This window comes from Crotalus tigris, unplaced genomic scaffold (assembly GCF_016545835.1).
Source record: "Crotalus tigris isolate CLP2741 ecotype Arizona unplaced genomic scaffold, ASM1654583v1 scf7180000020218.1340706, whole genome shotgun sequence".
In the NCBI taxonomy this organism is placed as follows: domain Eukaryota; kingdom Metazoa; phylum Chordata; class Lepidosauria; order Squamata; family Viperidae; genus Crotalus; species Crotalus tigris.
The window spans coordinates 1,256,052-1,278,526 of NW_024097911.1; the positions used below are offsets into that span (position 1 = coordinate 1,256,052).

Genomic DNA, 22,475 nt, shown 5'->3' on the forward strand with positions numbered 1-22,475 from the left:
AGGCATGTTACCCTCTTTATCGCTGAGCAGAAATGAGCAGGAAATTTGACTTTTCTGTCTTCCCACTAAGGGTTGTGCTCTTGTAATGTTGGAAATTTTCTTGGGGTCTAAATGACAATTTGGCAGAGTGCAATTTGATGACATCCTACAAGACTGTCTTGGAAATGGGACAGTATGGTTTTGTATGGCCCATAACTTACTGAGGGGTGTTCACCCCCCTTTCTTTTTCAGTTTGTACATATATTGCCTTGATTGCCCCTCCACATTTTCAAGCTGACAACATCAGATCCCACATCAATTGGAATTTCAGAAATCAGAGCTTTCTTCTCTTTCTGCTCCAAGTAGCCTCCATTAAGACCAATAGAAAATTGAATATAAAAAAAATCCCATGTTATTAAACCTCAGATTTAGTTCTTGAAGGCAGCAATTCTTGCATTTTGCTATTAGCAGACATAGGAACTATCAGAATATTTTATATATTTAATTATATTTTAGCAAAGGTTTCCTCAGTGTGGTGGTGTCCAGTTTAGCTGTGGAATTATAGGGAACTGAAATCTGGAGGGCACCAAGCTGCCCTAGAGTTGGCCAGTAGATCTATTCATTTAATTATAAATCACACTTATATGGCTGCCCATCTCCCAGAGGATGACGATAGGGGCTGTCTCCCATGCCTTGCTAGAATCTTGTAAAGTTGATCTGCAGTATTAGTCTCAATCACAGTACACTTGGAGAGGGAGAAAGCTTGAGTTAGCTGAAGGTAAGACCCAGGAATATTAGTTTCCCTCCTGATTTGTAAGCCAATCTCTTTATACCATCACACCACCTCATCTCCCACGATTCAGAGATAACGCTGCTTCTGCTCTTAAGAGGTTTTACCTCAGGGACGTCCCTCTACCGCCAATCTGCGGTCCCTGCTGTCTTTCCCAGGCTGCAGATCTGAGAAGTCCAGCTGCGGGATGACCACTGGTGTCCCTCTTGACTCGATTTCCAGCCGCTTTCCCAAGCCCACGCCTGCCTGTTATTGCCTTACCAGGCAGGGGCGAAGAGACGCCTAAGGAAGACGGAGTAGAAGGGTGGAGAGTAAGCCAGCAGGCGAGGTGGGTCGGTCGGGCGGGCTGGCGGGAGAAGCAAAAGAGCGGGCTAGAGGATGGGAAGGGGACTGCCAGCAGCCGGTGGCATGGGCTAACTCCAAGGGGCTCAACGACTTTGAAGCAGGTAAGGGGGAGGGACGTGGGAGAGAGGACAAACCGGACTTGGGGGGGGGGGGAACGAGGTGCGGTCGCTCTCCGTTCCTCGCCCGCGCTTGCCCACGCACCCACACGCGCCTCGCTGGATCCTTTCCCCGCCCCACCCAGCCCCTCTCCTGCACCACCAGGCTGGGGACCGCGCGGGATGCAGAAGCGCCTCAGGAATGTAAAGGAGCCGGGATTGCAGCGGATCCGGGCTGGGCGGTGGAGGAGTAGCAAGGAGTGAAACTGGGAGAGGTAGAACTGGGAGGACCCGGGAAGGGGAGCCGGGGAAGCGAGGTCTCTGCGGGCGATTCAAAGGGAGGCGACGCGGCGAGGCACGCGGCCCTGTCTCCGCCTGACGCTGGGTTGATTTAATGTCCCCGGCAGGGCGCTTCTTCGGGGCTTCCCCTCCTGATCAAAGGGCAACTGATGCTAAGGGCTGGGCTGCAACAACCTCACCCGCACGCCCGAAGCCGGGGTGGGCGGAAGGCCGGGGGGATCTCCGTGAAGGGTGCGTGAACGAAAGCGGAAAGCGATGCTGTAAACCCTACGTCCGCCTGGCGGCAGTTATTTTAGCGCAAAATTGCTCCGGGTTGCCCCGTCTGTAAAGTTGAGCTAGACCTGGGGCCGCTGGAGACCGCTGCGAGCCGTTCTTTCGGCAGGAAAACAACGGAGGCCTGTTGCACCTTTTTTTTTTTTTTTTTGCCTATCGGCGTGGAAAGCGCTCTTCTTGGTTGCGCTGGGCTTCCAAACAGGTGGCCGTACCATTTACTGAAAAAGGGGTGGGTGGGTCGTGCGAATCTGAAATACTTAGTTTTAAGCTGTGTTACTGGAAGCCTTACGTGTTGTGGTTCTAAAGCGGAGGCCCTAGTAAGCTTTCTCTCTGTTCCATCAGTCCTGTTTACTCAACTAAGTATGTATATGCATTTTTTTTACTCTTTCTATCCCAACATAGCCTTCTTCCATTCTTGTATCTATGCTGTATCTCCATAGCATTCACAAAATTATCTCCATAACGTTCCCTCTTTTGTGAATGCCCCACTACCTTAAACGTGTCCCTTTTTCCCCAACTTTCCTCCCTCCCTTCTTTTCATCTGTCACCAAATTTTCTTTCTGCACCTCGGTTCTTTTCATCCTATTTCATTTCTCATCAGTTCCCTTTTCATACCTGCATTTGTGCACAGACAGCAACAGGTTGTCAACCATTTATGTAGGCTCAGACCTTATCGTCACAAAGTGTGTGCATGCATGAGCAAGAACACATATGCTTTATTTTTATCTTGCATGGAAACATTTGTTGTTCCATCGGAGATTTAGGAAGACACATAACACCGTTAACAAGGATTGATGGGTAACTGCCCTTACTGCACATATTTTTTCAACATATTATAAAAATCATGTATTGTCAACAACAACAAAAGAAATGCCTGCATATTTATATGTGTTTTTGTATTCATCAGACACTACTGTAGCTTTTGTAATTTTCACCTACTTCTTCCCATTCTCTAAAGACAATAACATTTTTGACATCGTGTATACGCACCATGTCATTGGAATATGAAGCACAGTGCAATGCATTTTACACTTTATATGGATTCAGACATTTTCACCTTGGGCCAAAGGAATAAACATTACATATGGCACACAAACAACCTTCTTTCCTTCCTAGACTATCTGAACCTAGTCAAAACACACTGATATGTGTGAGTGTGTGTGCACGCGCGCGCGCACACACACACAGATATGTACATACATTATACACACACACACACACACACATAGTATGTATACATGTATATGTATAGATGTATATAGGGGTATGTATAGGTATATGTTTGTGTGTATGTATATGTGTATGTATGTGTGTGTGTATATATATATATGTGTGTGTGTATATGTGTATGTGTGTATGTATGTGTGTATATATATATATATATATATATATATATATATATATATATATATATATGACTGCCTTTAAACGTAGAAATTCTCCAGGACCAATAAGCAGTTCCAAATAACCACATATATCAGTGATGGCGAACCTTTTAGTGACAGAGTGCCCAAACCGCAACCCAAAACCCACTTATTTATTGCAAAGTGCCAGGGCCACATCAGCACTGTGATGCCCTCGGGGGGACAGGGAGGCACCTCTGAAAAAATGGGCCACCGTGCTGCAAGGCACAAAAATGGCCACCGCCACGCGGCGGGGTGTAGATACAAGGCGCTGCACCATGTAAGAACGGGGCATGGCCAGTGAGTATCACACAGGCACTAACCCCACCCCATTTGCAGAGGTGCTTGCTTGTGGCCCCATGCGGACATGCACACATGTAAAATGCTTATCCCTCCCTTTTTTTCCAGTCCACCAATCAACAATGGTTGGTGACCTCTGTTCTACCACCTCTACTCGAGCTTGCTATTCAACCACTTCACCTCCTTTGTGCTGGGTGGGGCTCCTGCTCCAGGTGGCGGTGGCGGCCTGATGGACCTGCTGCTGGCGGCGGTGGCATGTGTGCCAACAGAGAGGGCTCTGAGTGCCGCCTCTGGCACACGTGCCATAGGTTTGCCACCACTGACATATATCACTAGAAACTTAGCACAAAACTTTATAATTACTTGAAGAATATAAGAGTATAGGAAATGAGCTTGGACGATGAGTCCTAGAATTCTCTACCCAGCAAATCTGGAAGGAAGAATCCAAGTTGGGAAAAGCTGGATAACAATTGGACTTGGTGGAGGAAGACCTGCCATTTGTATGGCTGGTTCATCAGGTCTTCTGGTTATCAGTGAGCAACTAGTTTTTGTAAAAAAAAAAATTGTACAGGTAGTCCTTGAGCCCAAAATCTGTTACTAAGCGAGACACCTACTAAGTGAATTTTGCCCCATTTTACGTCCTTTCTTGCCACAGCTGTTAAGTGAATCACTGCAGTTGTGAAGTTAGAAACACTGTTGTTAAGTGAATCTGGTTTCCCCATTGACTTTGCTTGTCAGAAGATCGCCAAAGGTAATCGCATGACCTTTAGACACTGCAATTGTGATAAATATGATGAATGTCTGCATTTTGATCACATGACTCTGGGACGCTGCAGTGGTTGTAAGTGTGAAAAATGGTAAGTTGTTTTTATTTTCAGTGCCGTTGCAGCTTTGAAGGATCACTATATGAACTGTTGTAAGTTGAGGACTAATTGTAGTAAGTTTCTTCTACAGTGAGCTACTCATCAGATTTATTGTCCCAAAGGCCACTAATCCTCCATGTCTGTTTTGCATTCAGTGGGCAAATGGGAAAATCAAGTGGTATCTCGCAAAGAAGTGGATGTGGTTTCGTGATCTGATTACCAGTTTCTGCATTAAGTATCATTCTTTTTTTTTAATGCATAGCTCAATTTTCGTGACACATATTAATTACCTGTCATCCATGCACACCCTGGCTATCTGAGGCACCAGTGGTGCAGCTTTCTAGTTTAGGGGTTCCCAACCTTGGCAACTTTAAGACCTGTGGACTTGAACTCCCAGAATTCCTCAGCCAGACTGCACACATCCCATCTCCCAACTCCAAACTGAAATTACTTTGCTCCGGATTAAAAACAAAATTCATCCAGTTAGTGAGAGCATTAACTCCTTTAGGTAATACATTCATGTAGATTCCAAAGAAGTAATAGTAGCAGTGAAGGCTTATTAAAAAAGAGAAACTCTGCTTTATTAAGCTTGGAGCAACGTAGGGAAGGACTTCTGTAGCATAAAAACTCTGGGCTGAAAAGAAGAAGGCAGGTGGCATTTTCCAATCTTTGCCAGCTCAAGATCAGGACTGCAGCGAGGCTCAAGGTGCCCTCTGCCAAGGGCACAAAAGCACACTTTGTCTTCAGAAAGACAGTGACTCTTACTGTCCTTTGGAGAAATTGAAAAGGGGGCATGGAAGGGTGAACTCCGTTGCTTGACACAGGAACCCAAATAATTGAAGAGCAAACAAGATGGAGAGGGAGATAAATGTATCCACTGATCAGGCCATTCTTTCCTTTCTTGCATTGAATTAATTTATCCCCCGCCCACCAAACTTCATTTACTCTGAAAGAGAGAAACCTATAGATGGGGGCATATGGAACAGGAGGGAGGTTTAATTCCCTTTTGACCCTAAGCCAGTTGTTCTCAATCTTTTTAATGCCGCGACCCCCAACCGGTCGTAAGTCAAGGACTTTCGCTGCCCAGGAGTGCTGCGCATGCGTGGTGCCGCCCCCTGCGCCAGCTAAGGCGTAGCTGGCAAGCGGTAGAGACGGCGCAGGCCGACCACTGGCTGGGCCACCAACTGGCCCAACCCAAGGGAGGTAAGGCAGCCGCCGGGCCCCACGCGCGCCAGCAACCCTCCCTGCGCCCGCTGGCCTCCCACCTCCCACCCCTGGCCCTCTTTTACTTACATTTTTAGCAGTTGCTCAGCAGGGAGGGATGGAAACTTCCAGACAGCTCACCTTCGCTGCAGACAACTTGCAGCACCGTTTGCAGAATGGGACTTTTGGTGGGCTCAGCAGGGCAGAGACAGCCTGGACAATTCCTATTGGCTTTTGAAAGCCAATAGAATTAGACTCTATTCAACAGAGTCTATTCTGTTGGCTTTCAAAAGCCAATAGAATAAAAGGGAGTGGCACAGCTAAGGAAAAGGGGGAAAAAATGGCGGACTGCATTGTTTGGCGACCCCCATGAAATGGTCGTTCGACCCCAAATGGGGTCCCGACCCACAGGTGGAGAACCACTGCCCTAAGTGTTTTTATTTTCTTCCTGAAACTTCTCGAAAAAAGAGAATAAAAGGTGTCATAATGAGAGCTCCCCTCTTTTCTGTTTTTCTTTTCCCAGATTGATCTTCTGCAACCTGGTGCCCTCTAAGGCATAGGGGGTTATGTAATTTGGCACATGTAGAAGGATTCATTTTGGGGGAAGCTGATCTGTTTTCTTTACATTGGCTGTTTCAGACAGGGATACAAGAGATAAAAGACATATGTTGTCTCACTTTCGTTCCAGAAGTGATCATGGTTTATAATAAAGCTGGTTTAAGTAGCTGCAAAAAGGGCTTGCCATTATTTCTTTCTCTGCCTCTCACACATTCATAAAAACACATGTACAGAGAGTCTAAAAGCAAAAGTTTAATGTGGAAATAGAAATATAAAAGTGTGAAATGCTGCTTGTTCTTATCACTTGAAAAGACGTGCTCTTCATTTGAAATGACAGCCTAGGCACACTTCTTAATAAATCTGTCCAGATCAATTTTTCTTCTGCTCAATTGAGTGGATATCTCTCTGTTTCACTGGGAAATATGTACAAGAGAATTTATCAAGACTGACAGTTAGAACAATTAACCAGTGGAACAACCTGCCTCCAGAAGCGGTGAATGCTCCAACACTGGAGGTTTTTAAGAAGAGACTGGACAGCCATTTGTCCGAAATGGTATAGGGTTTCCTGCCTGAGCAGGGGGTTGGACTAGATAACCTCCAAGGTCCCTTCCAACTTTACTATTATTACTTAAGACTTGACCAGATTCTGTCTAATTCTGAAAACAAATACAAATGATCACGCCATCTTGTCTAGTAGTGAATTACAGCTAGTCTTTGACTTACAATCTTTTGCTTAGCGATTGCTCGAAGTTATACAGCACTGAAAAAAAGAGACTTATGACCGTTTCCCACACTTACAACTGTTGTAGCATCATGTGATCAAAATTCAGACGCTTGGCAACTGCCGTGTATTTATGACAGTTGCATTGTCCTGGGGTTAGGCGGTCACCATTTGTAACCTTGCCAGCCAACTTTGGACAAGCAAAGTCAATGCCAGATTTGCTTAATGACCGCATGATTTACTTAACTGCAGTGGTTCTTTTAAACAACAGTGGCAGAAAAAGTTGTAAAATGGGTCACAACTCAGTGAACTGCCTTGCTTGGCAATGGAAATTTTGGATTTAATTGTGATCTTAAGTCGAGGATTACCTGTAATTCTTTTTGCTGGTCTGTGACCGAGTAAAAGTTGATTGATTAAATTACTTCTTACCCTAGGATCTCTGATGCGTAAATAGTAAGCTGGTTATTTTAATTTTTTTTCTAGTAAATTATACTAAACAAACAGAATAATGATCTGTGACAATACAGTCAGAAATAATATAACTGATCAGCATTTACGGTATATAATCTTTCTGTAACTTTTTTTTAAACCCTTGAGTATCATTTGTTGCTGCTAATACAGAATTCTAGCTGTTGTTAATGGATCTGGCATTAGTTCCTCCTTTTTGATACTTCTTAAATATTAGGGAGAAAAGTCAAAGATGCAAGATTTTCATAACCTTTGGGTTTCTGTAATTTTTTTTTTACTCTCTAGCACAGCTCTTACCTAAGAGTTTATATTAAGGTTTTACTTGACAAAACAGCCTCTAGGCTGGTTTGTTCTCATGCTTTGAACTACAGCTGGATGTGCTGAAGTTGACAAGGAAAACCTTTCATGCCACTGTGACAAATTTCCACTTCCTGTAAGTGCTATTGACACTTGAACAAGAAATCCCCAAAGTTGCCAAAGTGGTCCAAATGTGGTGCTTTTTAAAAATTATTATTATTATTTATTCCACTAGACTCCACAGGAACTCATGGCAGTTTACAGATCAAAATGATCTGGGATTGGGATTTTCTGATTTCCAAGTTCTTTAGGGTCCATATTTTCTACACCCCTAGTTAATGAGGCCCCAGGGGACATCTTCTTAATTATCAGAATGTGAACAGAATTCTACTTTTGCTCGGTTCAAATGTGCCTTTATAATCAAACCTTAAACCATTTGGACAGAAACACACCATAAGGTAACTGCCCTCTGGTTGTGGTAAACTGCCCTCCGGTTGTGGTAAACTGCAATTTCCAGACATAGGGACAACTTCTTGGAAGGGCTTGCAGACCGTGAGGTTGTAGATCTAGAACTGCCATGAAACGGAGAGACCTCCTCAGGTATTATTAAGGACAGCAGGACATGGATCTTCAGAAAACTGCCTTTCCTTTTATTTCAAGAATATTTGGGACCAGAAATGAACTTTGTGGTGATGTGTAGCTCCAAATGTACTTGCGTGTTGCCTTTTAAATCTCCATTTTGGAACCAAAATTTCTTCTTCAGTATCTGACAGTAGAGAGAAGTGGCCAGGAAATTTCTGTCCCAAGGAGCCATGGGAACAGGCTGACCCCTTTCTAGATGTTTCCATTACAAAATTTCCCTGTCTGTGTAACATTTTTCTCCTCTTCTCTGCCTCCTTGTCCCTAGCTCTTTCTGGCCGGCCTGCTTTGAGCTGTTCATAATGCCTCTTGGGAAAGGCTGGAAGAAAACAGTCGAAGACATTGCCAGTGTCTACGACATCAAGGAGAAGCTGGGCGCGTGAGTAAAAAGGAAGGGCTGGCTGGAGATCTGCATATGGATGCTCTCCTGCTCTGTGAACCCTGCCCTGACGGGCTTCATCTCCCCCTCTGTTTCTTTCCAGGCTCTGGGATTAGCCCTTCTCTGTTTTTACACTCATCTTCCCCAACTTGTGATTTGTTGGGAATCTCATTGGCCACGTTGTGTGGGGGATTCTGAGTCTTGGCGTGCAAGGTTGAAGAAGGCTGTCATAGCTTCAGTCATTTTGCTTTTCCTCCACCCGCTTCCATTTCTCTTTTTTTCTTTCCCAGTTGCATCTTACCCTCGCACATCTATCATGCAGCTAGACCACGCTTCCCTCCTTCCCCCTCCAGTATTAAAGCACTGGATTGATGTTAAAGATGGTATGATTTTAAATAGGTGTCTAAAAATGTATTCCCCCGCCCCCCCACCACGTAGCAGATAATCTCACATGTGCAACGTGGTAGAATGTTTGCAGGTCTGAGATCTGCCTTCCCCTCTCCTGTTCTCCATCCCTAGTGTGATGCTGACTGCTTCTCCATCTGCTTTCCCTGCCCTGAGGTCCTCAGCCTGCCCCCCCCCCCCAGCCATCCAGCCTCTGTGGCTGGATGTGCTCCCCCCTCCTGGAAGAGCCTCTTCTGCAGAGAAAGACCCCGGGAATGCTGCAGCCTGTTTGCTTAATTTGCATACTGTGATCCCATTGGCTTCGATGCCCTCAGACGTGCTTTGGACAATAATAGACCAGGAGCCAGAGGGAATTTGGGGAGGGATGGGTGGGAGAGAAGACAGGTTAACCCTTTGTTAACCACATGGACCAAGCCTTCCAGTTTGGAGGAAGGGCAGAAAATCCAAATCCCTTTCCAGAGGTAGATCAAACAGGCTTCTTCGTTTGCTCAGGTTTCCTAGGGAATGCCTCTCTGTTGTTTTTTTCTGCAGCACTAGGAGATCAGGTTTGCACAGGAGAATGAGTCAGCCAGCCCTGAAAAATCTTTATCCATGTTACCAGTTTGCATACTTGACACACTGTAGATCAGTGATGGCGAACCTTTTAGAGACCGAGTGCCCAAAAACTGCCTCCCACTCCTGTCCTCGCTCCGCCCTGCCTGCTGGGCCACCCACCACCTCCATGGCCTGCCACAGATCACCCAAGTAGCCCAGCAGCACCGTGGTGGTCATGCCCTCCGCCCGTGCCACACAGCATCATCTGCATGCGATGAGGCGCAAGGGCAGAGTCTTGTCCCTGCTACCCGACTACCATGTCCTTGGCTGCGCTGCTTTGCATGGGCTGTGCCCAGGGCGACTCTCCTCTGGGGGGGGGGCTGTTGGTGAGGAGGGGGCCATGGGAGGAGGCAGGGCTGGGATGACGGTGCGTGTGCTCACAGAGAGGGCGCTGAGTCCACCTCTAGCATGGTGCCATAGGTTCGCCACCACTGCTGTAGATGCTTCACCCAGTTTATTCCAAAATCATAAAGTGCCTATCAAGGGAAGAGACATGTTTGAATTAACTCCAGTTGGTGTGTGGTGGAGCAAAGATTGGAGGGTGTTTGTGTGTGTGTGGGGTGGGGAGTTGAAGACCCTTGGGGAACCTGCACAGTAAGTCTCAAAAATTTCTATCATCTTTGTATTTCAGTCACTCTGGCTTACTTTGAATGGTCTCCCTCCTGCAAAGCCAAAAACAAAACATAATCCTTCCCCCCCCCAAACAAAACAAACTTTCCCCTCTTTGAATTATTCATTCTGTCCCCATCTCCTATTTTTAAAAATAAAGCAAAGTTCTGTTGACTGATTCCATATTCTGAAGAACACACAATTGTTTCTTTGTCCCAGAACAGTTTGAAGCAAATTGACCTTTTTTTTCTTCATGTAGCAACTCTAAACTCAGACAATCTGCAGAGTTAAAAGAATTACATTGGTGGCATGGCAACACTTTCCCCCTTACATTCATAATGCTTTTTTGCTTAACATCTCGTTCAGCCAAAGGTTTCCAAGGAATTTAAGAAAAAAAAACCCAAACAAAACCAAAGCCAGCTTTCCTAGAAATCACAATTTAGTTGGGCACAAACATACTTATGTGTATACTGCTGAATTGCTGTTGCAATTGGATTTTTGTAAGAAACTTTAGTGACTGCTTATGTATATGTGAGTACTTACACATACATGCATCTATGCTGCTTTTCTTTAATCCTTATTCTGACAGGGGGGCTTTTTCAGAAGTGCTCTTGGCCCAGGAACATGGATCGCAGCGCCTTGTAGCTCTCAAATGTATTCCTAAAAAAGCACTGCGAGGTAAAGAAGCAGCTGTGGAGAATGAAATTGCTGTACTCAAAAAGTAAGTGAGTTTGCATTTCTGCACTTTTGTTCCAGAATGTAAAATGAGTTTCATGGTTCAGGGCTCAGCATCCATTTTTGTTTTGGGACCTCATTTTATTCAGTTAATAACAATAACTTAATACAAGTATAGATGATATTTCACTGATCTTGTAGGGAGTCCAGTTTCCAGATATGGAAAAGAGATAACATTGTCTGTCCTTAATAGCTGTATGGCAAAGAGAAAATCAGAGAGGCAATTTGACCTGCAAGCATTTTTTGCACAGGCCAACCTACCACAGTTCTGGACTCAGAAGGCAATGTCTTTTCTCTTTAAGTAAGGGAATGTGGTTTCCATATGGTTTTGATCTCCTTCTCTTGAGTGCACTTTTCCATTCTTTTAACTTTTGGGAGTGTCTGGGCTTAAATAAGAAGCACACCACATTTAGCAGGGATTTCAGTGAATTTTGAAGGGTAATTTGATTTATTCCACATTTTAGCCTTCAGCTAAGAACCTCAGAGTGACTACTTTTCCTAAGGATTTCTCTAGCCAGGTTAAAGTTAGTGATAGTAATTGTCTCAGGATTATTTATCACTTTTTCCCATTTGCCCTTAACCATGAAATAAACAAGTCCTAGCAGTTGTGGGGTTTTTTGGTCGTGATCTCCTGACCTTGCCTTCAGCTCACTGCCAACCCACATCTGAATGGCCTTAAGTCATCCTTAACAATGTCTTCTCCCTTAGGCAGCATTCATTTATAGTGACACCCTAATGGACAGGATCAGCTTGATACCTACTGGCAACTTTAGGCTGGTGGGGGTCCTTGTCTGGTCTTGTCTTCTGGGGCCATGCTGCCCATTTGAGGACAGTAGTAGGAGAATGTGGGTCTTTTAAACCAGCTTCTCCCCCTGTACCCATCAAGCCTCCAAACTGATCCCCAGCTAAAAGACCTGTTTTTTAAAAAAATAGATCAGCCCAACTAACAGCTAACAGGTACTAGAACTGGGGCAGAACTCCCTTACCATGCAACCCACCCACACCTGTCAGCTGCACCATGCAGCTGTCTCCAATTCCTATCAGCTCTTTTTTTTTTTTGGCTTTGCTGAAAAATGTGGGAGAACAGTGTGGTGATTTCCACACCACAACTGGGAGAGAAATCAGTTGAAATGGGGAGAACTGGCCTTTTTACTCTTTAAATTTCTAATCCTACCATAGCATCACAACCCTGTGTGTAAGGAACCTGCTGTCCTCTTTTTCTGCCACCTCTCACTGTCTTGGTGTACAGCTGGCAGATATATAATCCACCTATCAGAACTTGCTTCCTCCTCTGCCCCCATCTCAGTTAAATAGTCTGACTGGTGGATTCTCACCAGCTGGTAATGTTTGGGGGAAGAAGAGGGAAGCCAAACTACAGAAATCCACCAGGCTCCTTAACTTGCCCTATATATAATAAACAAGCATTTTTAAATAAGCACCATTTTCTGGCTAGTGGTTGGCAATAGGAGCTGCATATTTTATGCCAGGATACTTTTTTGCCCAAGGATTGATGGAGAGCACTTTAACTAGAGGAGTGTCCCTAGTGAGATTCCTATCTGAGTAGGGCTTCACCTAACTCTAATCAAACATTAAGCCTTAGGAGTATCTACATGGCTTTTATTATGCTTCCTATACATATAGGGGATGACCAGGCTGAGCCCGAGGGAGAGGTCAAATATGTCATCTGTCACGAGTCCCTTCGTGCTCACAAGAGATCTGAGTTCATCCCATCTGCTAATTTCCTTTGACCATTAGTAGTTCAGATTCTTGTAGAGGACTCAAGCTTACAATAAGTCTTTATACACATTTGGATTGCCTGGATTTCCTGATTTCCCTGGTGCTTGACAACACATACCCTTTGTGAAGTTGCCCTTCACTCTCCCATCTCCTAATTTTTGTTGTAGGATTCAACATGAGAACATTGTTGCTCTGGAAGATATTTATGAAAGTCCCACTCATTTGTACCTGGCCATGCAGCTGTGAGTAGAAGTCCCTACCCTATGAATGTGTTTCTACTTGTGAGATCTGGGGCAGAGAATTTGTCCTCTGAGATAAATGTCTACTTCTGGAGGGATGGAAAATGGCATTACAATTCCATGTAGATCACAATGCATGTAGTTTCTTCAAAGAAAAAGGTCCTTGCATCCAATGAGATTACAACTAAAATTAATCCTTTCCTGATTGATGCAGTCCTGATTGACATTTGAGAAACCGCATTTGAAGGGTGCCAGCTTGGGAAGGGCTGGTTTTAATAACCAGTTAATATAGGGAAGACAAGTCTGCAGAGAATCAAGTGCAAATGATATTTCAGATATATTTAGTTTTATTTCAAGTCCATGTAAGAATGAGTTTGAAGGAGAGAACTGGAGAGAGACAACACCATGGACCCTTCAAATAAGGATCCCAGTTTATAGGATCAGTTTTCTTTTTCTGGTATGAAGAGAAGCTCTGGAGCTCACCATACCAAATATACAGTATGTATGTATGTATGTATGTATGTATGTATGTATGTGCATATAATTGTGCCTTTGAATCAGTGTTGACTCCTGGTGACTGCCTGGACAAGTCCCTGCAATTTTCCTGGCAAGATTGCCCTTCTTCCATGGACCAAGGTCATCCCACTGTCTTTGTGTCTAAAGTGGGATTAAAATTCCCGGTTTCCACGTTTCTAGTTTGATGCCTTAATCACTACGCCAAATTGACTCGAAGGCATAAAATCAGCACTATCCCTATAAGCTGCATGTTGGGTTCTCAGGCCACCCTTTTCAGTTGGGGAAGAAAATTGTTCCTGATGGTTGGATTCTTCCTCTTGCTGAAAGGATGTGAATGTAAACCAGTTCTCTCCTGGGCACAGGGTGACAGGCGGAGAGCTCTTTGATCGCATCATTGAACGAGGCTATTACACAGAAAAGGATGCCAGCCAACTCATCCGGCAGGTGCTAGAGGCTGTGAATTACCTGCATGATCTGGGAATTGTTCATCGGGATCTCAAAGTGAGTATTGTTGGGATGCTTTGGGGTGTTCAACAGGTCCCAACTTTATGCAAGAGAGAGGACCCCAACCCCCCTCCCCCAGACTAGGAACTCCTGCTTTGCTGTTAGACATTTATATTTAGTCTGGTTATTGAGTTAACCTATTTTTCTGGATTTCCAAAATAAATTGAACTACAAACTACCTGAGTGGTATCTGTTGGCACAAAAACTAAGCTGCCATTACCAGCAAAAACAAGGTTAAAAAGATATGTGAAGCCTAGTTTTTGGAATTCTTTCCAGCCTTTTGTTATAAGAGTCACATCACTGGGAGGAAAGTTGAATTGAAAATAAAAATTAGCCAGGGTTATGTTGTGTGTTAAACTGGCCCAGTGTGTTGTACAGAAACAGCTTTGCTTTTGGGATGTTAATGAGAACATAGATTTTGTAATATAGCTAAGGTACATGGCTGTATTTGTAAAGTAGCCAGAGTACTTGGCTATTAACGCTGAAGGGAAGAGATTATTCTAAAATGTGATCTACAAATTTCTGAATATGTTACTTCAATATAAAATCAGCTCCTGGATTCTGTCTCTTTGTCACATGTTGGCATAATCAAGATGTAAATTAAGAGTGAGGCTACACGGAGGAAGCAGCTGAATTTTGTATACTTAATTTTTGTCTAATAAAAAAATGGCAGGTTTATCTTAACCAGACTTTGTGCCAGCTCTTTGCAATGATTAAGCAAATGTAGGGCTTTGCTCTGAGGGATACTTTTAGTCCAAAGCTGGCAGTTGGGAGGATCAAGAGTGGGATAATTTATTCCTCTGGAGTTCTCACAAATCTCTGCTTTTAATGTTGCAATTAGGTAGGTACTGAAAGGGAATAAAGGGCAGGAATGGTTAATTCTCCCTTCATGTGTAATCTTATTTGCATTAGGACTAAAATTCAGAATGTGAAACTCACTGTAATGTGTTATTGCAGTTACTCTGTCCTCTGTTACAATCTGTGAGGCAGAATTTAGTCAGCAGAACTAAAAACAATACAAAGCTGCTTTCTGCAAGAAATGCTGTTTTCCAGAGAAAGAAACCGGATTCAGGGTCATTTTTTGGGTGGTCCAGGAAAATAGGCCAACTGGAAGAAGGAAGTGGAGGAAGATGGAAAGATCAGAATGTAACATGGGAAACATTCCATCCCCCAAATCAGTATTTATCAACCTTGTCAACTTGAAGATGGGCGGACTTCAGCTCCCAGAATTCTCCCGTTAGCCATGCTGTCTGGGAAGTTCTGGGATTTGAAATCTGCCCATCTTCATGTTTCCAAAATTGAGAAACACTGCTCTCAATTAACCTTCTGAATAGGGGTGCAGTTGTCACTTAGTAAGATGCAGGTTTTGCTCCTGCTGCATCAGAGTCCTCCTCCTTTTACAAGCAAATGGCTGCTGTGCATGGAAAAAAATGTCGAAAGTACTGTGCTGATTGATGAATGCAGAGTAGAGGAAGTCCCACATTTGTGTGCGGACATTGGACCAGTCTTAATAGGAAATGGAGGAGATGCAATATTTTTGTTTGATAGCGATGAGCATTTTCATCCCAATAACTGTCCAGTTAGAGCACTGCTCTGTGGAACAATACCACGGCTAGTCTGGAGAGCCACAGCTGATCTCAAACAAGTGATTGAGGCCTACCCAGCATCTAACAAAGCATGCCATTCTTATGTTAGGCCTGGAAGAATGAATCAGTTTCTGTCCTCTCCATGATCATTAGTGAGGCTGTTACTATCAATAGAACTTTTTGTCACCACTGATAGTGCCTGACCATTTTATCTTGTGTTAGCCTCTGTTTAAAAAAATACCTTCAATTTTTCCAAGCCTCTGGGTTCTTCTGCAGTGACTCCTGTCTTGGCATTATGTCTCTGATTTAAAATACCTAAGTTTTAGTTTTTATCTTCTTCTAGCACAGAATTGTTCTTCTTGTGGTCCAAGGTATACTGAACAATTTTATCTGGCACTATAATTTAAGAGCGTCATCTTTTCATTGTGTAGTCTTTCTTATTGCCTAGCTTTCACAGCAATATGCTACATCAGGGAAGAACATGGCTATTGCAATACATGTCTTTAGTACTTTATCCAGGTTTATCATAACCTTTTTTTAAAGTGGCAGATGTTTCTTTAGCTTGTGGATTTTTGAGCCTTTGAGTGAGGAAGATAAAGTCTGTCATCACTTTAACTTCTCTCACTGTTTTGTTGGGTTGGCATTTCTTGTAATCTTAGTTGTCCCTCTCCCACCCCCAGTCTTTTCCTAGTAAGAAGCAAATTGGCTTTTATGAATGAGAAGCAGAGTTTTGTATTTTTTGTTTTCATCTTCAACATGAAATTTCTTAAATTTTCTTTGATTCCCAATACTATGGTCAATGGGAAGCAAATCTAAGCATATCTGAGGTTATTGATGTTTCCCAACAAATTCAATTCCAATTACTTCTTCTTCTATAGCTTTTCTCAATTTATTCTGCATATGAACTAAATGATAGAATGCACTTTTGGCATACTCCTTTCTAATTATGAATGGTTTAGTTTCTCTGTGATTTAACTGTTGCTTCCTGGTTATTGTGCAAATTATTCAGTAGGCTGGTGAGGTGGCCAGGTACACTATCCTTTCAAGGGCTATTCACAATGTTGTGCTCTGTATCAGTGTTTCTCAACTTCGACAATTTTAAGGCATGTAGACTTCAACTCCCAGAATTCCACAGCCAGCATTGCTGAGAAACACTGAGAAACATTGCTGAGAAACACTGCTCTGTATGGTCAAAGGTCTTTGTATAATCAACAAACAAAAATAGATGTCTTTACCTTTTCTATTATCCCCTGGAAGTTAAGAATGTGGTTTCTAGTTCATTTTATCCTTTTACTTTTTCTGGTTCCATATATGAATTCTGAACTACAGAATCCTGAACATTATCTTACTAACATTATGAAATAAGTTCAATTCAGTGGTTTGAGTATTTCTTAACACTTCACTTTTTTAAAAAGTATTGGAATATAAATTGATCTTTTCCTCTCATTTCTATTCCTGCTTAACAACCTCAAATATCACTTTAACTGCATCATTTTGTAAACCTGTAAAAGCCTCTGCGGTATCTACTACAGCTTTATTGTTAGCAGTGTTTTCTAGGACTCATTTAATTTTACTTTCCAGGACACCTTGTTTCAACACAGTGGTCAAATCTTTATATATATTATTGTTTGAGGGAACGTTCTTTATAATTCTTTTATATGTTTGCACCATCTTTTCTTGATATGTTTCTTCTCCAGTATATCTTTCTTTTGTCTTTTCATGCTCATATTTTTAAAAAAGATCCTTTTATGAGCCGTAGTGGTGCAGTGGTTAGAATGCAGTATTGTAGGCTGACTCTGCTCACTGCTAGGAATTTAGTCCTGACCAGTTCAAGGTTGACTCAGCCTTCCATCATTCTGAGGTCAATAAAATGAAGACCCAGATTGTTGGGGGCAATATGCTGACATTGTAAACCTCCCAGAGTGGTATATAACTCTAAGTGCTATTGCTATTTGTTTTATGAATTTTTTAAAAACAAAGCTCTTTTCATTCCCGTTCAGATGTTCTCTTCAGTTTCCTTGTGTTACTTACTGATATATATAATTCCTTGCCTTTTGCTGTTTTTTTTCCTGGAATTTAGCTTTGGATTACCATTTGCTTTCTGCTTTTCTTCAGTTATTTCTGATGTATTGTGGAGTTAGAAGTGGGAAATTTATTCTTGGTTCGCAAAGAAAACAAGAGACCAGTTCTTTCTGGTTTAAGATGATGTAATATATTTACCCAAGTTACACAAATAACAAAGGAGGAATGCAGAAAGCTTTCTCACACTGAAACCAACAATTGTTGACCTGAGATAAGAAGTGGATAAGAAGATATAGACTAAATTTGCCAAGCTAAGGGATGCATGAAGTAGGGCCCCTTATCACAATAAAGGGAATAAGCAGAAGGCCCAGCTTCTTTGCTCAGTGAGGCAAATTAGGTAAAAAGAAAAATCAAATGGTATCTCAAGGTCTAAATCCAAATACTTACCTCATTAGTAAGATTAAGATTGTGGGCTTTACTAAAGGTAAAGGTAAAGATTTCCCCTGTCCAGTCTTGTCTGACTCTAGAGAGCGGTGCTGATCTTCGTTTCTTAGCCGAGGAAACCAGTATTGTCCAAAGATGCTTCTGTGGTCATGTGGCCAGCATGACTATACACTGAGGTGCACAGTGTGCTGTTTCCTCCCCATCAAAGGGGTACCTATTTATCTACTTGCAGTTGCATGTTTTCAAAGTGCTAAGTTGGCAGGAGCTGTGGCAAGAACAGGAGCTCACTCCATCATGTGGTACTCATTACTTGAACTGCCAACCTTCTGGTCAACAAGCCTAGCATCTTAATCCCTAAGCCACCACACCTCTTCTGAGCTATACTAAGTAATGAATTATGTGCTATGGATTGGCACATTTGTCCCTGTTTCTATATAGTCCTTACTGACCTAAATTTGGGGTTCCCAATTTGCTTTGACTGGGGCTCAGCAATGACAGTAAAGGTATCTTAATAAAGATAATCAAACTCTATTGTTCTGGTTCTTGTTTTAGTAGAGCAGTTCTTCCCTCAGGATAATATTATCAAACAGCTACTAGGCTTTGTTCTGCTTTTTGCATTTCAGGATACTTTTGTTTGTTCCATTTTTAAGAAATTCACAGATTTTTGTCTAGAAATCTTCAAGCAGTCTATTTATCAAACGGAGTCTGTAAGATCTATTCTTTACCCTTGCTGCATAATCATGAAGTTGAATCCTGTTGGCTTGATTATTTTGTTTAAGTTGTAATTTGTAGGCAGGGAGTAGTCATCTGTGCCGTAATTAGCACCGGGTCTTCTTTGTGCTGACCGAAGAGAGCTTATCTGTTTTTGTTTATTGAGTTGTCCATTGTCCATCCAGTAATGTCCATGTGTAGAGTCACCTTTTCAATTGTTGAAAGGAGGTATTATAAACATTTAATTTTCTTGCCAGAACTCTTATTAGTCTCTCTCCTACTTTATTTTGTACACAGAGAAAAGTTTTCCTATTCCAGATGGTATTACATAGTGTTTTGAAAACCAGTTTGGTGGTCAAGGCCTCGGATTAGAAATCAGGAGACTGTGAATTCTAGTCCCACCTTAGGCATGAAGCCAGCTGGGTGACCTTGAACCAGTCATTCTCCAGGAACTTGTTCAAGCAGTTACCAGGAGTCAAGACTGTCTCAAAGGAACCAACCAAACAACAAAAAAACAAACATCATTTTAGTATGATCTCTTCTTTTGGTGCTGCATGTTGCCATAAAATTTTCTCTGCATCTATGGCTGGAGTATAGTTTTGAATCACTTGTAACATTGATTGGATTGCCTTGAACTCATTTGAGATCATTCCATCATTTTTAAGTTGTATCTAAGCATTGGCTTTTATACCTTTTCATTAACAGTGATGGCTATTCCATTTCTTCTGCTCTTGCCCACGGCGAAAAATATAGTGTCTCACTAATGTGAAGTGATGCGTTTCAGTCCATTTGATTTTGTTGATTTCCAGAATGTGAATGTCAGTCTTAATATTTCTGCTCTGAAAGCATCAAATTTGCCCTCGTTCATGGATTTCACATTTCATGTGCCAGAGATACACATGTCTGCATCAGATTTTTATTTTGCTTTGGATGCATCAGCAGCTGAACATCCTTTTAGCTTTTGTCAAATCACAAACTCCAGTCCTATTTGTGCTTACCTCCTTTGGTTGCTCCCGATACTTGTAGGATTCCTTTCAAATTGGAGGTGGGGAGAGTCATTGTCCAGTATTATTTTGAGATTCTCCTAGTTGTAAATGTCTATTTTGTTGACAGAATACTGGAGTGGGTTGCTATTTCCTTGGGTTTGGTTATAATCTCTGGTTTGTGACACTCCTGGAAATTACATAATGATGTAGCTCGCAAGTATTATTGGAATACACAAATCCCCTTACTGATCCATGAAGGGAAAATTGGCATTAGATGGTGTACGTGCACACACACACACACACACACAGAGAGAAAGAGAAAGTTTTTTGAATCTCTTTGCTGCCATCCAATTTTAGCTGCCAGACATATTTATACAAGAATCTGTTTTGCACCCGTGAAGACATGGAAGATGTTGGAATGGGGGGGGGGAACTACATTAATTCCAGTATAGCTAAGGACAACTTAAGCCTCTGCCAGTCATGGGGTGGCAAGGAGATGAAGGCAATGCCTTTAGGACAGAGCAGAAAGAAAATGCAAGTGGGGGCAAAGCTCTACTCTTATTATCTTTGGTTGTATAGAAACTAGAAACTCTTAAGATCCTTATGGGAAGGAAGACATACGAAACATGGTGTATGTAACTTTACTCTGTTTTGCTTGTCCAAACAGCCTGAAAATCTCCTATATGCTACACCATTTGAGGATGCCAAGATTATGATTACGGACTTTGGGCTGTCTAAAATTGAGGCTGATGGTATCATGTCTACAGCTTGTGGAACCCCGGGCTATGTTGGTGAGTGTGGCAATGAAGAAAGGTGAGGGCTGAACATGTTCTGTGTTAACAGCCACTCTTGCATAGATGTACAAAGCCTTTCCTGTAGAAAATTGATAACTTCAATTCAATGTTCAATGATAATAGTCCATGACAAGGAAAGACTACATTATACAAATATCTTAAAGAGCATTTTATTTTTATTTTTATTTTGCAATATTTGATTTGTTCCACTGTTCTTGAGCAGGGGCTAATATAAGGACCTGAAACTGCAACCCAAAACCTTAAAACTCATACTCCAATGGGTTCTGAACCATCGGGGGTGTTTTTTCCCAGTTCTAAAGGCTGCCAATTATTTCTTTTCCATTTCCCTTTTTCATCTACAAAATGAGATTTTGCAATGCTTTCGTACCATATTCCAATTCATAATCCATCTGCTCACAGTCCATCTGCTCGTTTACAAGTGGGAGAGCTAACGATGGCTTTCATCCAGTTAAGGAATACACAAAGCTATTATTTGTTTATTTTATTTATTGGCATTTATAAGCCATCCAATTCCAACAGATGCTGGGTGGTGCACAAAACCAGGAACCCCCCCCCATAACAACAGATAAAACATTAAACCAAATGGACAGCCCAGGCTAAAATAATCTTACAGACAATAAAAATCCAACAAGACAGGTGTCCTAGACAAACAATAATACATCAACCCCATACCTGGATCAAAGCCATATTTTCCCAGGCTTTCCAGAACTCCAGGAAAGAGAGCATCATCCTTATCTCTGGGAGGACACTGTTCAAGGTGCTGGGGGCTTTGAGTTAGAGTCAAAAGGGATTAGGGATATTATGTATTTTCTTAAACCCTTACTGTTTCCTCTTTCCTCCTGTTGTTTGGATGCTACATGGGTGGTGGGCTTTAAAAATAGATATGTCAAGAAGAGATGACAATGAGCATAAGACTTTGCAGCTGGCAATTGCGTTAAATATTGACAACAAAAGAAAGGGTTGTATTGCATTTAACCCAAACAGGGAGGTGCTGGAGCAATGCCGCCGAATCTACATGGGAATCTTACAGTTATAGTCTGGAAAATAACTCTGCACTTTAATTATAAGGTTACAAGGACAGGATTACAGGATAAGTTAGTCACTTAGATGCCCATAAGTTGGATTCAACTTTTGGCTGAATGGACAAATGGTGAGCACCTTGATCTGTCTCCAGTAGCAACAATTAGCCGTCCCAAGAAGATTTCAATAATCTCTCTGAATTTGTTCATTTACCTTATCTATTGTCTTTCCAAGCATAATATTTTTTCTAGTCCATCTTCTGCTCATATCTATATCCAAATTATGCAGATGTCTGCTTGCTGAATGTCACCACAAGAGACCGTGAGTCTTTATTTGATCCAGGACTGATTGACTGATTCTTTTTGCAGTCCATGGTCCTAGAAATCATGTGCTTGTTCAGTATTATTTTCAATTAACGAAGTGGTTTAACAGTAAGAAAAAAAACAGTACACAGAGATGCTTTTTTTTGTCCTTTTTTGTACACAGCTATAGGGGTGGAGGGTTGGCTGTAAGTAGATATACTCAATACAAAGGTGGAGTTTGCAAGATCAACATTAATCGGTTTTGTTGATAACAGTTCCCTGATAGCTGGCTGGGGCTGATGGGAATTGTAGTTGCTCTATTGGGCAACTGTTTCTTCTTTTCATATATAAAACAATGTTAAGCTGCAGAAAGTTGAATTGGTGGTACAGCTCTAAATAAAGCCTCAGACCTTCCTCTCCTTCTCGGCCATTGTGTCTTTGTAGCCCCGGAGATCCTGGAGCAGAAGCCCTACGGAAAAGCAGTGGATTCCTGGGCACTTGGTGTCATCTCCTATATCTTGTGGGTACCTTTCTACATCACTAACAGTCCACCCTTTAGCATTTATTTAAGCACAAGGAACAAGTTGTAACATGTTTTTGCATCCGTATGTGAGATTTGGTCCCTGTGCTCCAATCT

General features: G+C 42.3%; 1 protein-coding gene across 7 annotated transcripts in view; it reads left to right on the top strand.

Moving 5' to 3' along the window:
* Window positions 1-736: 736 nt before the first annotated feature.
* Window positions 737-22,475, top strand: part of PNCK (pregnancy up-regulated nonubiquitous CaM kinase) — a 29,749-nt gene continuing 8,010 nt past the window's right edge. For 2 of the 7 annotated variants that reach the window (XM_039366042.1, XM_039366049.1), the window contains exons 1-7: window positions 1,080-1,215; window positions 8,503-8,613; window positions 10,811-10,942; window positions 12,861-12,935; window positions 13,811-13,949; window positions 20,369-20,492; window positions 22,283-22,358. In XM_039366042.1, coding sequence (XP_039221976.1) covers window positions 8,537-8,613; window positions 10,811-10,942; window positions 12,861-12,935; window positions 13,811-13,949; window positions 20,369-20,492; window positions 22,283-22,358 — 623 coding nt within the window. In that variant the 5' untranslated portion in view covers window positions 1,080-1,215; window positions 8,503-8,536. Of the gene's footprint in view, window positions 758-895; window positions 1,216-1,344; window positions 1,485-2,059; window positions 2,143-8,502; window positions 8,614-10,810; window positions 10,943-12,860; window positions 12,936-13,810; window positions 13,950-20,368; window positions 20,493-22,282; window positions 22,359-22,475 lie in introns of those variants that run through there. The other 5 variants (XM_039366046.1, XM_039366044.1, XM_039366047.1 and 2 more) reach the window with 5 other exon arrangements.